Genomic DNA, 18723 nt, shown 5'->3' with positions numbered 1-18723 from the left:
AGTAAGAAGTTAGGGTCTTTTTTTTTTGACAATGGAGAAAAGGATTTCAAGAATGTATGTGCTTGTACATATTAAGTAATGATTAACATGTTTCTTAAAATTTGGCAAGAAATATCCATTATTAAAATTCAGAGGTTTACTTTTTTTCCTCTCAAAGAGAAGCTTTAGCAAACAACGAATACCTTTGCCTTCCAAGTTTTTCCAAACATTTATAGCCTATTTTTACAAAAATGTATTAGGTTTCAAGTATTTCCTATTACAGTATATATTTGCATAGTCACTGAATCATCACAACTACATATACAGCTGGCTCATATGACATGAGTATATTTACTTTGTTCTAGGTGTTTTATTCTCTGTGTATTCCCTCTTTCTCCTGCTTCCCATTTTAGTTCATGGATTGTTCTCTGACAAATTAAATTCATTATATGATACATATGAAATAAGTTTGTAATATATTAGAAAAAATACTGTATTAGTAACATATTAGAAAAGAAGTCCTAATATACAGGAATATTATTATATTATGATTATATATGAAACACAGTGTTGAGTGAAAACAACAGTCTTTTCATCATCCTGATTCAGAACGACTATGATTTTTTTTTTAAAAGGTATTTAAATTAAGTATACTAATCAAACGTGTGTCCAGGACAGATTCCAACTAAATTAATCAAGTATGTGTCCAGGATACATTCCCAAGTCTGGCTCATCTTTTCCTGTCCCCACTGTCATCCTCAAGTCACTGAAATATAACAAAAGAAAAAAACCCCTTCATTTAATGGTTAGAGTTGATCGACATTACCTTAAAATAAGAGTATATTTCATCTTTCTTAAAATAAGAATATAATAAAATTAATAAGATTCTTACTTTTTATCTATACCCTAAGCTGCTTTGTTGAATCTTCAGATACATTCAGGCTTTTCCCCTCTAATGCGTTAGTAGCCCTGAAAAGAGATTTACCACTCCCAAGCTAAATTATAGTTATCTTAAAGGAAATATTAATCTTAAATTACTTTTTTTTATTTTATGTGATTCTAAGCCATATAAAAGTTGTTTTAAAAAAATAAACATGAATTGCTCACAGTGATGTGCATATTTTCCCCCTAATTTTTTGCTTCCTCTTTCCATGCAACAGTATACACTGCAGACAGTAGCAGCACTTCTGAGAGAGCAGGCTTCACCCTCACTAAAGTAAAGAATGAAGTAATCAGGAGTTGCCCTTCTACCTGTCATGGCTGACTTTCATTTTCTTCCCTCTCTTTCTCTTCCCTGCAGTGTGCCTCTAGTTCTGCGAAGAAATGCAAACACACATTTGCTAAAATAACTACTGTATATTTAACATGACTGCTAGGCACCATGAGGGCTCTAAAAGGAAGCATGGTACCTTTCTCACAAAGTCAACAAACAACAGACGTGTCTGTTTTCTTCTCTTCACTAAAGTAGTCCATACTTTGTTTTGAACCATGAAAGGAACAATAAAAGGTAAAAAAACTGCCTTAAGTCACAAAATAGCTCATGTTACATTACTCAAAGATATGGAAAAGGAGCAATAGTGATGAAAAGAGAAACATTAGAAGAGCCTGATTAACTCTGTCCTTACTGCCATGCAACTCAATTGTTGTTCAGTAAAACAAGGAAGAGAATATCAGAGATTAATAAGAGCTGTTTAGGTTAAGGGTAAACACAATATATCTTAGGTGTGGGTGGATGGAAAGTATGGATTTTACATAATAGAAGAATTTAAGTTTCTCCATTAAGAGTAAATGACAAGAGATCCGTGTACTATCACTCAACATGAATGCCTATACAGACGCAGGAATGTGTGTATTTTACACACCTATTTCCTCTGTTTTCCCAGAAAGAAGGAAGGTTAGACTAAGGACATATAACACTTTGATTTTCTAAAATATACCTAAGACTCGACCTTTCAATCCCTCTCAAAAAAAGTCTCTTTAAAAAGTTCTAAGAATGAAACAAACAAAACATTCTCACAATGTTGGCTACGAAAATTTATTACAACAGTTGCAGGAATGGTTCTTAGTCCTTTACTCAGTGATTATTTGCTTTTACTTTATGCACGATTTTAGTTGTTTGGTTATCTGGCCTCTCATTTTAGAAGAGAAGTGTTGCTATGGGAAGACACTCCAAAAGCCATGAAATGAGAACCCAAAGAAAGTCTCCTTCCCTCCAAAGCTGCAAAAACGGCTTTAAAAAAAAAGCAGCAGCCTTCAGGACATTATCAAATTACAAACTAGCATACTCAATGATGTCTCAAATAACTTCTGTTTTTAAAAATTCAACATACAATATTTAAGAAATAGGAAGAGTATACTATATTTTGCTAAAATACAAGTGCTAAGTAGACTATCTGACAACTATGTAAAAAAGAGATATTAAGGTACAAATTCAGTTGTACTTTAACAAAAGAAGGAAAAAAAAACAAGATTTAAGGCATTTCACGCTGCCAAGAAAGCAAACAGGGATGACAGACAGTTTCTAGGCCTAACGGCTTGCTTTTTCCTCCCTTTGTTAGAGCTATTAAAAATAAAAGGGTAAAAGTTGCTCAATAATAATAAAAAAAAGGTTTTTTCATGAATCGAAGTCTTTACCCAAATTACAGCTACTGATTGCTTAAAATAACAGAGATCAGTATTATCTCTTTAGAGTTTTGAAGAGTTAAATAAGATAAGAAGAACAGAGTTTCTTTATAGGTTTTATTTTAGACACCACTGATTACAGAGTTCAAGTTGAAACTTAGGTTAATGACAACTGTGGAAACTGAAAACAAAGACTATCTCTAGACTCTCTAAGAACATAAATTCTGGCAAATTTTTAAAAATTTTATAGTAAGAAAGGTCAAAAGAAGAGGTGACAACGGTGTTATTCTCAAAAGGCACTGACTTTCAAGCCTTTATCTCTGAAGACTTGACCCTGCGCATCCAAACTCCAAACTCACATGGTTAACTTCCTACCAACTACTTCCATGTGAATATTTTGTCATCGTCTCAAACCAAACACTTGGTTAAATGCAACAAATACCCATCCCTCATCCCTCACAACCTTCCAGCCAAACTAGCTTTCCTTGTTGATTTCTAACCCCTGCCAAGCAGCCTTGAAATCTTCTTTCCTTTCTGCTGCTACTGCAACAACCCCAGGTCAGGCTCTTCATCATTTCACTTGGCTATAAAAAATTCCACTGGTTTGCGTGCTTCTACTTTCTTTCTGCCTTTAAACTACAGTGCCCGAAAAATATTTTTAAGTCATTTTTTTTCCCTGTTACTCCTAACTTTACAAATTCTTTTTTTTTTTTCTGAAGATTTTATTTGTTTGACAGAGAGCACACAAGCAGACAGAGCAGCAGGCAGAGGGAGAGGAAGAAGCAGGCTCCCCCTGAGCAGAGAACCCGACACGGGGCTAAATCCCAGGACCCTGGGATCATGACCTGAGCCAAAAGCAGATACTTAACCGACTGAGCCACCCAGGTGCCCCCTAACTTTACAAATTCTCTAATTCAAACTAGATGAAGTTGGATGTGAGAGCCATCTGACAGATACTGAAACTTTACAGAGATAACCTGGCTGATCCCTCATTGCTCAGCATGCATCCTTTTTGGGGCCACAGTTCAATCTTTATGTGATCAAGGCTCAATACAATATGGCTTCCAATTACCTTTCTGAATCTCTCTTCCTTTAAAGCATGTCAAAGTTATGTCCCATTATGGCAGTCTACTTCTCTCCTAAATAGGAATATTCCTCTATTCGTACACGTGGGCCACTGCCCTTGTCAAGAAGGTTCTCCTCCCACTTCTTTTACGCTTAGCCTCCTGATCTTTAAAGGCTAGACTGAAGCCCTGTCTCTTCCATGGATCTTAAAGATTTCCCTGAATGGTCAATTCATTAACCTTACTTAATACTGCGAAAGTATTGCTTACCTAATAACAAATTATATACATTTAGTATTTCAAATTAATACGTTGAAATAAATACAGTTCATGTCTCCTGCCACATCTTTTCTAATGTCAATTTCTCTCATATCAGCAAAAAAGACACAAAATAGGCAGGATACAGGTTAAGTTTAAAAGCTACCAGGGGAAGGTGCGAAGGTGATAACTTCTAGAAAACAAACCTATCTCATGCTTTTTGACTCCCTAAGATCATGAACTTTATTTTCCTTCTCCTTCATTCCTTCACCTAGCAAAGGGCCTGGCACACAGCAGGAATCCTTTAAATACTGGTGAATAGTGCTTAGCACTTTACAGAGGACAGTGTGTTTTTTTTACTCACTTAACACAAGGCAAGATTTACCCTCAATTTCCAGAGGAAAATACAGAGGCTTGGAGGCTCGTCCAAGATCATGAAGTTAGCAGGTGGCAGGAGTGGGTCTGGAACCCAGGTTTTCACATTCTTACTCTGGAATGTTTTACAAAGGATACAGTCCACCTTGCCTAGTCATTAGCCTATGCTGCTCAACTCTAGAGAGCAGAGCAGAGCACAGCAAAAAACAAGAGGCAAAACAAGGGCAGAGGAGAAAGTACACACTTTCTTTTCTACCTGCCACCTCTGTACCTCCTTTCTCACATTAGCATGACAGCTGTTTTCCAGATATAACACAGGGCTACTTTAGGCAGTAATGACACTAGATGTAGACAGGCCCCAAATCATTTCTTCAGTCTCTTTTTTCCACAGCTCAAATACTGATTTTGATGTTCCCAGAATCTAGAACTTCTCCTGGACACATGAAAGGGAAGAGCCTCGGTATGTCATACAACTCTTCCTCGTAAGTGAGGAACAACTTTATGGTGGACAGATCAGGGAGACACAGGTTCAAAAGATCGGAAGTGAAGGGCACATATGATCACAGAAGATGACGTAAAATGAATTCACTCATCTGTGAAATATGGATGAGAGTATCTGATTGATAAGAATGTAAGCCTCAAAAGGACAGAAATTTTGTCTTTTTTGTTCACTGACATATTCCCAGTATATAAAGTATTCAATAGTATTTACTGAAAGGATTAAAATATGAAGATTGTTATGAGGATTAGGTAAGAGAATATGTGTAAAATGCATAGCAACTGACAAGTAAGAAGTACCTTCCCTGATTCATGTCTACATCTGGGTATCTCCTACGTTTCAAAAGTAGTTCTAGTAAGACAAGTAGCAATCACATGGCCATTGTTTATCCTTGTGTAATTTCCCTATTTTTATTTACTCTGGCAAGGACTATATAAGCATAGTTGCTTTGGGGTACTGATTCTTTCAACATTACTTTCTCTTTTTCTGGGGGGGGAGGGGCAGAGGGAGAGTGAGAGAGAGAATCTGAAGCAGACTCCACACCCAGTGTGGAACACAACCCGGAGCTTGATCTCACCACCATGAGATCATGCATGACCTGAGCTGAAATCAAGAGCCAGACGCTTAACCGACTAGCTACCCAGGCGCCCCACTTTCTTTCCTTTTTCATAAAGGCAACACAACCATCTAAAATATAGAAATATATATAGAAAGCAAAAATTACCCATCATCTCACTATCCAGAGAACAGTACACAATGCCATTAGATTCCAAAAGAACACAATCACCATTTTATAGATTTCCTAAAATGAATTTCTCTATTTGCAGAGGTCCTGAACCCCCAAATTAGGTGAATTCCTTTCTTTCCCTTCAAAGTAGCTTTGGATAGAGCCTCTCAAATGCTAGCTAGCATATCTCACTTAACATTATCCTGTATAGTGCCGATCTATTATAGGGGAATATAACAAAAATATTTTTATATTTAAAATATACATCTACATCTAAGTATTGATATATTCCTATTAAAATGCTAAGCCATGTAACTGATCTCTCTCTACATATATATCTATAGGGAGATACATCTACATAGATATATATGAATGCACTAAAAGGAACGTTATCTTACATGCTCAGCTAATGAATGCTAAAAGGCTGCCCGCATTCTTACTGGAATGATAGGGGGCAATCTGTCTGATAACTCTGCTGATGTTTCTTTTACTGCCATTGTAATGGCTTTTGGTGAATACTTTTTACCCACTGTAGCTAAAAAAAGTGAGTATTAGTGCAGGACTTGGTAGATGCCGAGGAAATGTATTACTCTGCAGCTTTTTATGGTAGCCAGAAGAGTTTCTAAAAAATGTTAAGGAAAACAAGAGGATATCAACAGACAGTAACAAGTGAAGAATAATTTTAAGAGGGTACCTAAAGAAAGATGTGAAGACCTATTATAACTTCAGAGGATACGAAAAGCACAAGAAGACCACCAATATGTAGTAAGAAAGATGCCCATCTCCACAAGACTGAACCACTCCAACTACTCTGTGCTGTGCCCACTATTAGCTCTCCTGTTTCCAGAACTGTAACCCCCCTCACAAAACTGAGAACGCATGTCATGTTAAAAACATTAAACACAGGGACACCTGGGTGACTCAGTTGGTTGGGTGTATGACTCTTGATTTTAGCTCAGGTCAGGATCTCAGGGTTTTGAGACTGAGCCCTGGTTCCGGCTCCACGCTCAGTGGGGGGTGTGCTTAAGATTCTCTCTCTCCTGGGGCGCCTGGGTAGCGCAGTCGTTAGGGCGTCTGCCTTCGGCTCAGGGCGTGATCCCGGCGTGCCGGGATCGAGTCCCACATCGGGCTCCTCCGCTGTGAGCCTGCTTCTTCCTTTCCCACTCCCCCTGCTGTGTTCCCTCTCTCACTGGCTGTCTCTCTGTCACATAAATAAATAAAATCTTTAAAAAAAAAAAAAAAAAAAAAAAAAAGATTCTCTCTCTCCTTCTCTCCTTCCCTACTGGGCTCTAGTGTGTGTGCTCTCTCTCTCAAATAAATAAATCTTTTAAAAAATGTTAAACACAGGAACCTGTCCTTTACTTAAATCAGAACTCAGGAGGAGCCTGTTATTCTATGAATTCATCTCCAAGTGAAGCCTACAGCTTTCCCTGTTCTTGTCATTGGATGGGTTCATGTTATACAAAAATAATGTGGAAAATTGATTTCTTGGCTTGATCCTTCTAGGTTATGCTAACTACAGCTCTAAGCTGGACCTTTTAGTCATTCCTCATTTACCAGTTACTAGGGAGAATGTTCTTTCCTACCTGAAATCTGTACCCATCATTAATAAAAAGGTCTCAAAATATTCAAAGCAGAATTTATCATTATGTAACTTTTTATTTTATTATTTATTTTTTAATTTTCAGATTTTACTTTTTTAAAGTAATCTCTACACCCAGTATAAGCTCGAACTCACAACCCTGAGACCAAGAGCCTGACACGTCACTGACTGAACCATCCAGATGCCCCAATTACGTAACTTTTTAAAGCATTTGATACTAACTCCAATCTGAAGGTCAAGAGTTGAACATCAAATATTTTTTGCCAACTGTCACATGTGAAAGACTGGGACAGCAGGGTTGATGACGACTTTTATGACAGAAAAGATAAATATATTTTTTGTTCTTCTAAAAACTCAAATACTGATTATAGACGAAATTCCATTATGGAACTGTAATGAAAGAGAGCTAACAGAAACAAAAACTTTCCATTTAACACTCTTTGGGGTGACATCATTTTAAAGTCCATAAAAATTTATCTCAGAAGGTAAAGATTAAATTTACCTTATTTTCTTCTAGAAATTTCAACTTGATTGAAACATCATTACGCATTTTATCGTATTTTTCCTTATGTGCTTGAAACAGATGCTGTGATTGCTCAATCTTTGGCAGAGTGTTGGCATCACGTGGTCCAAGATTCAGTTCTTCCAAATCAGTGCGATACGCATCATATTCAATCCTGGAAAAGACAGAGTAAGTGAGGAATTTTACAAAAACAGAGTGAAATAAGTTTAGGAGGTGAGCTGGAAATATGTGACAATCTCATATTATACATTAATAGGTAATTCTCATACATACATTACACCTTATACTTTTAAAACAATGTATTTCTTTAATACAAAGAGCTATTACTATAAGCATGGGGGGGGAGCTGCTTATTAATCTCATTAACTATTCTTCCCAAAGTACAGTATTAACTGACAAGTAGAATTTCCAAAATTTAAAAACCAGTTTAAAAAAACAGATCTCAAAACCTAATGCTAACAAGATCAAGTGATCTATTTCACATGGGAATTGGTTAATACCAATAAAGCAAAGCATATGAAGATAGCAGACTTTAGGATGACATACTTTAACTGGTAAAAGGAAGTTACACTGAGGGTCAGCAGTCCTAAAAGTATAGTCTAGACAGCAAGGCAAAACAGAAATCACATATGTAACTTGAAATTTTCCAGTAGTCACATTAAAATAATAAAAATTAATTTTACCTTTTATTTATTAAAAAGATTTTATTTATTTATTTGATAAAAAGAGAGACAGAGAGAGAAAGTATAAGCAGGGGGAGTGGGAGGGAGAGGGAGAAACAGACTCCCCACTGAGCAGAAAGCCTAACGTGTGGCGAGATCTCAGGGCCCTGGGATCATGACCTGAGCTGAAGGCAGATGCTTAACTGACTGAGCCACCCAGGTACCCCTAATTTCACCTTTTAAACAATATATTTTATTTTACCCAATATATCTACAATCTTATCATTGCAGCATGTAATCAAGGTAAAAAGATTGTTAATGAACTATTTTACTTATTGGGGGAGTAGTAATGAGTCTCTGAAATCCATTGTATATATTACACATCTATCACATCTCAGTTTAGGCTAACCATATTTCAAGGGCTCAACAGACACGTGTGGCTAGTGGCACCATAGGGGACAGACCAACTCTGGATGGATTTCCATAACATTAGTATTTAGAACGCGACAATGGCATCTATTACAGAGCACTTAACACTTTGTGCTCCTTTGAGATGCCTACTCCCTAATATTCTCCTACTACTAAAACAGTTAACCCCCCCCACCACTCCATGATCACACTGCACCTCATAATGCCTCTATCACAGCACCTGTGTAAGTACACTACTATCTTGCTTATTAAACACTGACTTATCCAGCAGTCTCTACTATTCAGTACTCAGTTAAGATCAATGTGACCTCTGATTTAGTCAAAACCAGCATCACAAAGCTTATGCCCTAGAACTAAATTCTTTATCCAATATCTAGAGTACAATCTACATCTCTTATTCTGGCAATTAAGAATATTTTAAAGACTTATTTTTTTAGAGAGAGAGAGTGTACGCACATGAGGTGGGTGGGGAAGAAGCAGAGGGAGAGAAATGCAAGCAAACTCATGGCTGAGTATGGAGCCCAGTGCAGGGCTCGATCTCACGACCCCAAGGATCATGACCTGAGCTGAAACCAAGAGCTGGACACTCAAATGACTAAGCCACCTAGGCATCCTTTAAGAATATTTTATTTTATTTTAAAAAGATTATTCATTTACTTATCTGAGAGAGAGCGAGAGACAGAGAAAGCACAAGCAGGGGGAGAGGCAGAGGAAGAGGAGAAGCAGACTCCGTGCTGAGCAGGGAGCCCGATACAGGGCTTGATCCCAGGACATGGAGATCATGACCTGAGCCGAAGGCAGACACTTCACTGACTGAGCTGCTGAAGCGCCCCCTTTAAGAATATTTTAAACAACATAAACTATATTCCAATGTGACTTGAGAATTTATTTTTATCTCTACTGAATTTAACAAACTTGATCTTTCAGGGCCAAAAGAGAACTATTCATTCACTGATACACTGATTCATTTAACAAATATTAACTGAGCCCCTTCTATGTTCCAGACACTGTGCTAGAAACCAGAACTATAAAGATGAACAGATAAAGTTTATCTTCAAGAAACTTGCAGTCTAGAGGGAGAGAAGCTCTTGAACAACTACAACAAAATGAGATAATGGTAACTACCATGAAGGAGGGAGAATAAGGTACAGGGAAATCAAGAGGAAGAACTGTCTAATTGGGTATCTCGGAAGAGAATTAAAACACTAAAATTAAAATTTCAAGGAGTAAAATCTTCTGAGGTGGACTGTGGTAGGGAAATAGAGTAATCCAGGAAGAGAAAAGCATGAACAAAAGCACAGATTTGTAAGATACCATGATACATTTGGGAAGTAATTCAGTATGTCATAACCTGAAGTTGACAGTGGAAGGAATTAAAGTCAGACAGGTAGCCTGACATTAAGCAGGGCCTACAGGCCACACTAAAGGGATCAGATTTAATCTGGTAGGTCAAGTGATGTGATGGAGAGCCATTTAAGAACACTGATCTAGAAAGTGACATGTCCTACTTGTTCAGAATAGAAAGGGGGCTCTAGTAGTAAGAAATGGAGGATGGACTGGAGTAGATTAAGAAACAGAAACAAGGAAACCAATTAGAAGACCATGGGCAAAGAGAAATGAGTCCCTTGAATCAAGACAACGGCAGTGGGGCTAAGAAGGGGAGATAGATATTAAAGATTCAGGAAGCAAGACTGACATGGTAATGATAACCAGTAAGTCAAATTCCATGGGTTCTCTAGCCAAACTGAATGACCACTCTGATCTTCACTGGCTCTAATGTCTTGAACTAATAATTTTATCTCTTTCTGCTTCAGTTTTTCATCTATAAATGAGAATAAGAATCTCCACAAAAGATAGAGTATTTAGGATACCTGGTAATAACTAGTATCTTTAGAGTGCTTATTATAATGGCCAAATTAGAAGAGGGATAGCCAGATGTAAATATACTAAAAACAATAAAAAATGAAAGAAAATAAATAAGTAGAACAAAAATAAATAAGTGATATATGGTGATTTAATGTGAAAACAAATATCCTTCATCAGCTTGGAACACATTTCCAAACAACAAGATTAATATAAACATAATCAAAATTATAATACTGACCTTATATCCCTTAATTTTTATATCCAGAGTTTGTAGATGGTATCAAAGTAAAACTTTCCATAAGAGCTTCTCTAACAGTGCTCATTACCACCAGGGAGAGAAGCACACTAAATTTTCAAAATGCAACTCTTCAAGGTTGCCAGTCTGAACTGAATCCATACCAATAAAGTTAGTGACAGTTGGTTACTTTATGGCTTATGTAAAACTTCTAGAGAACAGGTGTCCACATTTGAAAAGTCTTGACCACAACTGACTCCCTTGTTGGTGCTGCTGTGGAGAAGTGTTGAATGGGCCGTTACAAGATTTTCTATACATGGAGCACCAGAGGGCTAGGAAATACTTGTACACAATGCATAATAGGGAGCATTAAAAGGCCACCCGGACATTTGCCTAAATTGCCACTTTTTGTGCTGATCAAATAGCTGACCCATGCCCTAAAAGTCAGTAAATTTTGGTTCTGACGGAGAATAAAATTCAGCTACTGAGAAGATTTTTTTTTTTTTAAGATTTTTATTTATTTATTTATTTGACAGAGATTGAGATAACCAGCGAGAGAGGGAACACAAGCAGGGGGAGTGGGAGAGGAAGAAGCAGGCTCATAGCAGAGGAGCCTGATGTGGGGCTCAATCCCAGAACGCCAGGATCACGCCCTGAGCTGAAGGCAGACGCTCAACCGCTGTGCCACCCAGGTGCCCCTACTGAGAAATTTTTAATCTAGGGTTCTTTCTAAATGTTATCCCTCTGCAGGCAATGTTTTAGTATTACAACTAGTGAGTTCCTCAGTTACTTCGATAAATAGAATAGAAAAGTCAAACCCCAAGCTAAGCTTAATGAATAAAATCACACTGAAATTTCAATAAAAAAAGAATAAATTATGGGGTGAGGTCATTATTGTTGTTAGTTTTTAAACTACACACAGAGGTTGTTAAAGATTTTCTGATGACCAGCTACCAAGTACATATAACCTGATTTATAACTCTGTTCAAAAGTTTCAAATAAACCCATATATTAGATTGAGATTTTTTAAAAACATTTTATTTATTTACTTGAGAGAGAGAGAGAGTGCGTGCTTGAGCAGGGGAAGGGGCAAAAGAGGGAGAGAGAGAATCTCAAGCAGACTCCCCACTGAGACGGAGCCTGATACGGGGCTCAATCTCACGACCCCGAGATCACGACCTGAGCCCAAATCAAGAGTCAGACACTCAACCGACTGAGCCCCTAGACTGAGATCTTTTATCACATTGTACTTTAAGTCAGATATCTCAATACAAGATGTGAAAATTATTACTATTAAAGACTTTATTTTTAAGTAATCTCTACACTCAATGCGGGGCTCAAACTCACAACCCTGAGATCCCAAGTCACATGCTCCATTAACTGAGCCAGGCATGTGCATCATAATTTTTTAAACAGATATGAAAATTTGAGAGAAATCCAGTTGAAGTTTGAGACTGAATGATCAAAAGTAAAAGGAGAGCCAATGGGCTCTCATTTTGGCTTTGAAACTGGCTCCAAACGAGCAAACCTTTTAACCTCCACAGGCTTATTTTTCTCCTCTACAAATTAAAAAATGACCCATGTACTGTTCAATGACTTACCTAATGAATTTCTCTTTCTTTACTATGGGCTAATATTTGAAAAAAAAATTTTTTTTAAGTAAGCTATATGCCCAACATGGGGCTTGAACTCACAACCCCAAGATCAAGAGTCGCATCCTCTACCTAGTGAGCCAGCCAGTCAGTTACCCCATAATATGGGTTAATATTTTTAAAAGCACCTTAGAAATAATGGACAAAAAGAAAGATATTATATGCTAAAATAAAACATGTTTTACAATATACTAAACAAAAATATATTTGAGGTACTAGAAATATTTTCAGGATAGGTAGACAATTACAAAGTACAGAAGCAGAAACTAGATTCATGTAATTCTTGACTAGGAGGTGGTAGGGGGTAATATGGGAACAAAAGAATTTTCATCTTCAAAACCCACAAATATTAAAACAATTGGAAGATCAGAAAATAAGAATGCTTAAAAGAGTTAAAGAGATAAAAGGAAAAGAGTATTCATCATGTACAAATTAGGACATCATGAATAAGGAACAGATTTGGAAAAGAACCAAATAAAATTTATAAAAATAAAAAATATACAGAATATTCTTTTGAAAAATAAAGACAATGTCCATGAAAAGATTTAAATAGAGGAGGGAGAACCAATTACTAAGAGTGTTCCTGAAGGGATTCCTACTGAAGGGTATCTTACTGAGAAATTCCTTCAGTGTTATTGAGGGATATCCTATTGATGAATTCCTTCTGTTTATGTTTTTCACCTCCTAATTTTAATACTGTGTTAGTAAATAATTGAAACAATGGAGAACAGTAAAAAACCAAGTCTAAATCCTAAATAGGGCACATAGCCCCATCTCCACCCTTCTCCTAACAAACAACCCACAGCTATTTATCTTGACCTTCATTTCCAAGTCATTAAGAACCACATGTTAAATGCTAAACCTAAAATTACAAACACAGAACAACACAGAAGCATCTCTTCTCGTGAAAAGATTAAAAGTTAACTTTCCAAGGGCTTTTACTTATGTGAAGCATAAGGAAATATATACTTAAGAAGAAGCACTCAAAAACTAGATAAGAGTTTAGAGTTTTCATAGGCATTTTCTCCTATCATTAAACTAGGGTAAGGGGCCAAAACATAAAGTTATACTTCTAAAAGGTACAGTTTGTAGTTATCCTCAACTATGCTATAAAAAGTATAATAGGAAATAAGGATTTCAAGTGTTCAGAGGAAAAAAAACACTCAAAGTAAATCAGAATAGAATGAATGGGAGAAAAATTGGGCCTGGAATCAAAAGCTGAAAATGCTATTGCTATTCTGCTAAAATATACTTAGCTTACCTAACAGGATGATTATGAGATAGAGAAATTAATGATGACTGTACGTGTGTGTGTGTGTATAAAACGTATGAAAACACTGCATTATGAACAGTTATGAAAATATGTAAAAGGTAAAATACGAGAGTTTAGAGCTGATTATAACCTAGATAAGTGGAAGGCTAGGATGTTGGTATCCACAACATAAAAATCATGGAAGCAGAAATGAACTTGTATATTGAAGAGAAAGTGACACTGTAAGTCTGGCTATTGTACTGCTTCTACTGGGAAGCAGCAGCAATAAGAATGAAGAGAGGCCGAAGGCCAGATTATAGAGGGCATCTACTAACTACCTAGTAGAACACAAGGTCCTATCTTTTTCTAAGGAAGCGGAACTAGGAGATCCTCTATCTCCCTATTCTCTAACAGGCAGGGTTGAGCACATGACCAAGGCTCAGACACTCTCCAGGCAATGAAGCAAAATATTCAGGGGCCTGTTAGAAATGACTTATGGTAGCTGTGGCAACATCAAGTACCAGAGGTACTCAGCATCAGGATCCTAATTAGATTTGTCTGAGGCATTATCTTGATTTTGATTCCTGCTTGTTTCCAGAATCTGTTCTCCTGCCTTTCTCTTAGTTCTATGGGCTATCCTATAATCTTCTACTGCATTCTTTTTCTGTCCATATTAGCCAGAGTTGATTTCTAGCATATGCAATCTAAACTCTTAACTGAATTATGTACCATCTGTAAACAGACAGTATAATGAAAATTTATACCTACCTGGCACTTTCATATTGTTTCACAGTCATTAATGTATCCTCAATTGTTTTATTCACCAAAGTGTTCACACTGGCAATGAAAAAATTAATGGCTCCAAGAAGAGTCTCTCCATTTTTAGCCAGTAGCTTCTGGGTATCTGCGTTGTAGCCAAATTCTTCCTAAAACAAAAACATCACCTTAACATAGCCACTTATTAGTGAATGTGACAAAAAAATCTCAAATGCATCACTAATGGGAAAATATTTGATTTAGAAAATATTTGATTTAAAATATTTAGCTATAGAAGTTTCTTCTTTTAATGTTTAAATAAACAAATCTAAATCACAGCTAGCTATAAAATTACCAAAAAAGTGCAGTAAACCGAAATTGTCATCAGCTCAGATGTATAGCTAGAATTAAATAATTTTAAAAAGTTAAACTACTTTGTACTAGAAAGAATATTTTCATTTCCATGTTTTGTTTTTCTTATACTATAAGCACAGCTGTTAAGAGAAAAATATAGCAGATTATTAATCAGAGAAACCATAACTTTCACAACCAAATTAGGTTAACAATTAACTAAAACTTTCAGACATAAGACAGACTGCAATTTTTGTGTTTTGACATAATCCTCTCAGTGTATAAATATTAACAATGCACATTTCTTTGTAAACTCAGTGACTAGTTGACTCCCAAACTCAGGTCTACATAGGTGCACAGCTGGGGAAGGATCACTCAACACTCACTTCGAGTTCATTTGCTCTGAATAAACTGAGTCTTGGATTGAAAACATTACATGTAACTCCTTCAAAAATGGCAAGTACTAACTCTAAACTTTCAGTAGTGAAAGACTGGAAAGCTTTAACAGATTACCAGGACACATCGGAACAAGAAAAAATTTGATCATAGCTTATTGTCATTCAATTTGAGAATTCTGAAATTTATTATGAAACACTTAACTTCAGCTGAAAAAAATGTAATATGAAATTAAATAAAATCTTAGAAAATGCAAGTTTAATGCTAGTGCTATAGATTTAATTAAATTTCTAGGTGATAAAATATCTAATAATTAATAAATAGCAGGAAATTAATTTTATGGTGCTAAAAGCATTTTCCTTTGAGACATCCATGTAACTCTTTTTTTTTTTTTCTTAAGATTTATGTATTTGAGGGGCGCCTGGGTGGTTCAGTCAGTTGAGTGTCTGCCTTCAGCCTGGGTAATGATCCGGAGTCCTGGGATCCAGCCCCGCATCAGGCACCCTGCTCAGCAGAGAGTCTGCTTCTCCCTCTCCCTCTGCCCCTTCCCCCTACTCATGCTCTCTCTTGCACGATCTCTCTCAAATAAATAAATAAAATCTTTTAAAAAGTAGAGAAGATTTATGTATTTGGGAGAGAGCACACGGGTGCACAACTCAGGTGAGGGGCAGAGGGAGAAGGGGAGAAAGAATCTCAAGCTGCCTGCCTGCTGAGAACGGAGCCTGACCTGGGGATCCACCCCAAGACCCTGAGAGATCATGACCTGAGCCGAAATCAAGAGTCTGACACTCAACCAACTGAGCCACCCAGGTACCCTAACACTGTTTACTTCTAAAAATTCTCAATATCCGCAAATTCACATTATTAACACTGAAAATGCCACAAGTCCTAATTAGCCAAAGGGAGAGCTATACAACCTAGAAGGCTACTCTTTTACTAAAAAAAAAAAAAAAAACACAAAAAACCCACAGCATAGTAAGATGAAATAGCAGATTGAAAAGTTGTATAGCAGAATTTGAAATAGTATATTTACAATGAAGAAACAGGCCTAAATTCAAAGCAGACAGGAAGAGCAAACTGCCACTGTTCTGTTTCACGAATATAAATCCCACCTGTAATTCTATGAAGGAATTATAAAACTTAAGATTTTAATATATAATTTGAACTTAACTGGCTAGAATAATAACGATTTTTTTATAGTAAGGTACAGGAGACATAGTAAGTAAAAGATATAAAATAATCGGGACACCAGAAAGAAATGAATATACATATGTATATGCATTATAAGAAATACATAATTAAATATGCTTTTTTGGCACTGAAAATAAAACATGATTCATAAACTTCATTTAGTTGATAAGTTGTTTTAGTATTTTTGGTTGGACAGGGACATTTTACACATTATAAACTGCCTTAGCAATTACAAATAAACTAAATATAAAGGAACCAAAGGATATATACATGAAGAACACGGCTGTGGTTCTACTCTGCCACTGAACAGGGAAAGCCTATAATTCCTTAATCTCAGTATCTGCTTGCTTTATACAGAGAGAGAACAAAGTTTCAAAACATTAGAATTTTTTTTCTCTTTAGCAGCTCCTATATCATTTACACACACTCATCAGATATAAATGACCACTATTTCCCCTTCTACATTAGGGCCAAATAACAGAAACATCTGACTGGATCTAAAACATCCAGTTTTAGTACTATAAATTATTACCTAATTAATAACAAGTCGGTTAAATTAAACAATACAGAGCGATAAAAAATTAGACTCACAGGTAACTCATTGATAACTGACAATAATATGGGTTATGTGAACTTTTCTAATCTTGATGTAGATGTTACCTTCTAAATTGAGAAAAAAACAATTTAATGAGGTGAGGTGCCATGCTTTAACAGAACTGGGAGTGAGACTCATGTGATAAAATGGTAAAAATTTGGGAATTCAAACAGTTTGGGAGTTCATATCTTGATTCTGCTACTGACTAGATTTATCTGTTTTATTAAACTCTTTGTCAATTTCTTAGTAATAATGTGAAGATAATTCTCTTACAAGTTTGATAGGGAAGTATAATGAGATAACTTGCTCAAAGTTTCTGACAGGTGACAGGCATTCAAAAAAGTTTCAGGAGATTTGCTTTTTCTATTGCTGGATACTGGTTGTTTCCCTAGAAAATGAAAGAACTGACTAATCTTCAAATTCTTCCTGAACTTCTAAATGCCGCAATCCCAAAACAGCTATCATAACTACCATATTTTATTCAGTGCCACCATCTGCCATACTTGTGTTAAGTGCTGTCAATGTGTCTCAGTTAACATATCATAAGGCAGGAGGAAGTGGACACCAGCTCTTCATCACTGCACTATGAACTTTTTCTCGAAAAGAATCAATAAGCAAAGAGAGTTACTTTGCTGGCTTGTGTGACTGATCCTGTTGACCAAGGGAAAGGAAACTGGACTGCTAAGGAAGAGTACGCCTAGAATACAGGCAACCTCTCAGGGCATCTCCTAGTACTTCTACCATGCTCTGTGATTAATGTCAATGGAAAACGTCAGCAACCCATTTCAGTCAGGACTACTAATGGCCGGGATGCTTTAGGAATGAAGGTTTGGGTCACCCCACTGGGCAACGAACTGATAGGCTGAGGTGCTAGCCGACAGTCAGTGCAATATGGAATGGGTAGCAGAAGAAGCTAAGACCTTGTGACCATCTGTAGAAATGAAGACTATCATTGTTATGAATATTTCCTCCTTATTTTGTTATCAATATGTGTGTGTATGTATAAAGCAAATAACTTTGTTTTCTTCCCTCTCTTATCCCCTTAGCCTACAACATAAGATATATTACTAACTTTACATCGTAGTATTTAGCTTACAGGATACCAAGGGAAAAAGTGAATGTCACTCAAGGACTTTGCATCCTCTTTGGGGAAAACGCTAGTCTGTCTTTGACAGATAGCATGAATAGTTATGTCATGTTAGGTGAAAGTAAGACTTTGCTATTGCCTTTATTTGGAGATTAAGTATGGTTTAAGGATATGTGTTTAAGTGCTGCTAAACTGACAAAGGGTAGACTGTGATGGTTAATTTTATGTGTCAACTTGATTAGACCAAAGTGACCAGTTGTTTGGTCATATACCCAGTCTAGATGTTGCTATGAAGATACAGATTTTGTAGATGTGATTAACATTTGCAATGATAAACATTATAGATATGATTTAAAGTTGACTTTAAAGAGATTATCCTCCAGAATGTGTGGGTGGACTTCATTTACCAGTTGAAGACCTTCAGAGCAAAGACCGAGGTTTCCTGGAGAAGAATTCGGCCTTAAGACAGTAACATTAGAAATCTGGCCTCGGTTTCTAGACTATTGACCTACCCTTCGTATTTCAGACTTGCCAAGCCCCACAACTGTGGGAATCAATGCCTTAAAATAAATATGTGTGTGTGTGTGTGTGTGTGTGTGTG

The 18723-nt window shown here is 36.5% G+C and overlaps 1 protein-coding gene across 17 annotated transcripts in view; it reads right to left on the bottom strand.

Moving 5' to 3' along the window:
* The window catches only part of ARFIP1 (ADP ribosylation factor interacting protein 1), a 114149-nt gene that overhangs the window by 19929 nt on the left and 75497 nt on the right, over window positions 1-18723 (bottom strand). For all 17 annotated transcript variants that reach the window (XM_048212179.2, XM_026499495.4, XM_026499493.4 and 14 more), the window contains 2 exons: window positions 14515-14672; window positions 7630-7804 (listed from right to left, as the gene is read on the bottom strand). In XM_048212179.2, coding sequence (XP_048068136.1) covers window positions 7630-7804; window positions 14515-14672 — 333 coding nt within the window. The remainder of the gene's footprint in view (window positions 1-7629; window positions 7805-14514; window positions 14673-18723) is intronic.

The sequence above is a fragment of the Ursus arctos genome, unplaced genomic scaffold (assembly GCF_023065955.2).
Source record: "Ursus arctos isolate Adak ecotype North America unplaced genomic scaffold, UrsArc2.0 scaffold_11, whole genome shotgun sequence".
NCBI classification, from domain to species: Eukaryota; Metazoa; Chordata; class Mammalia; order Carnivora; family Ursidae; genus Ursus; species Ursus arctos.
This window is presented reverse-complemented; position numbering and strand designations above follow the sequence as displayed.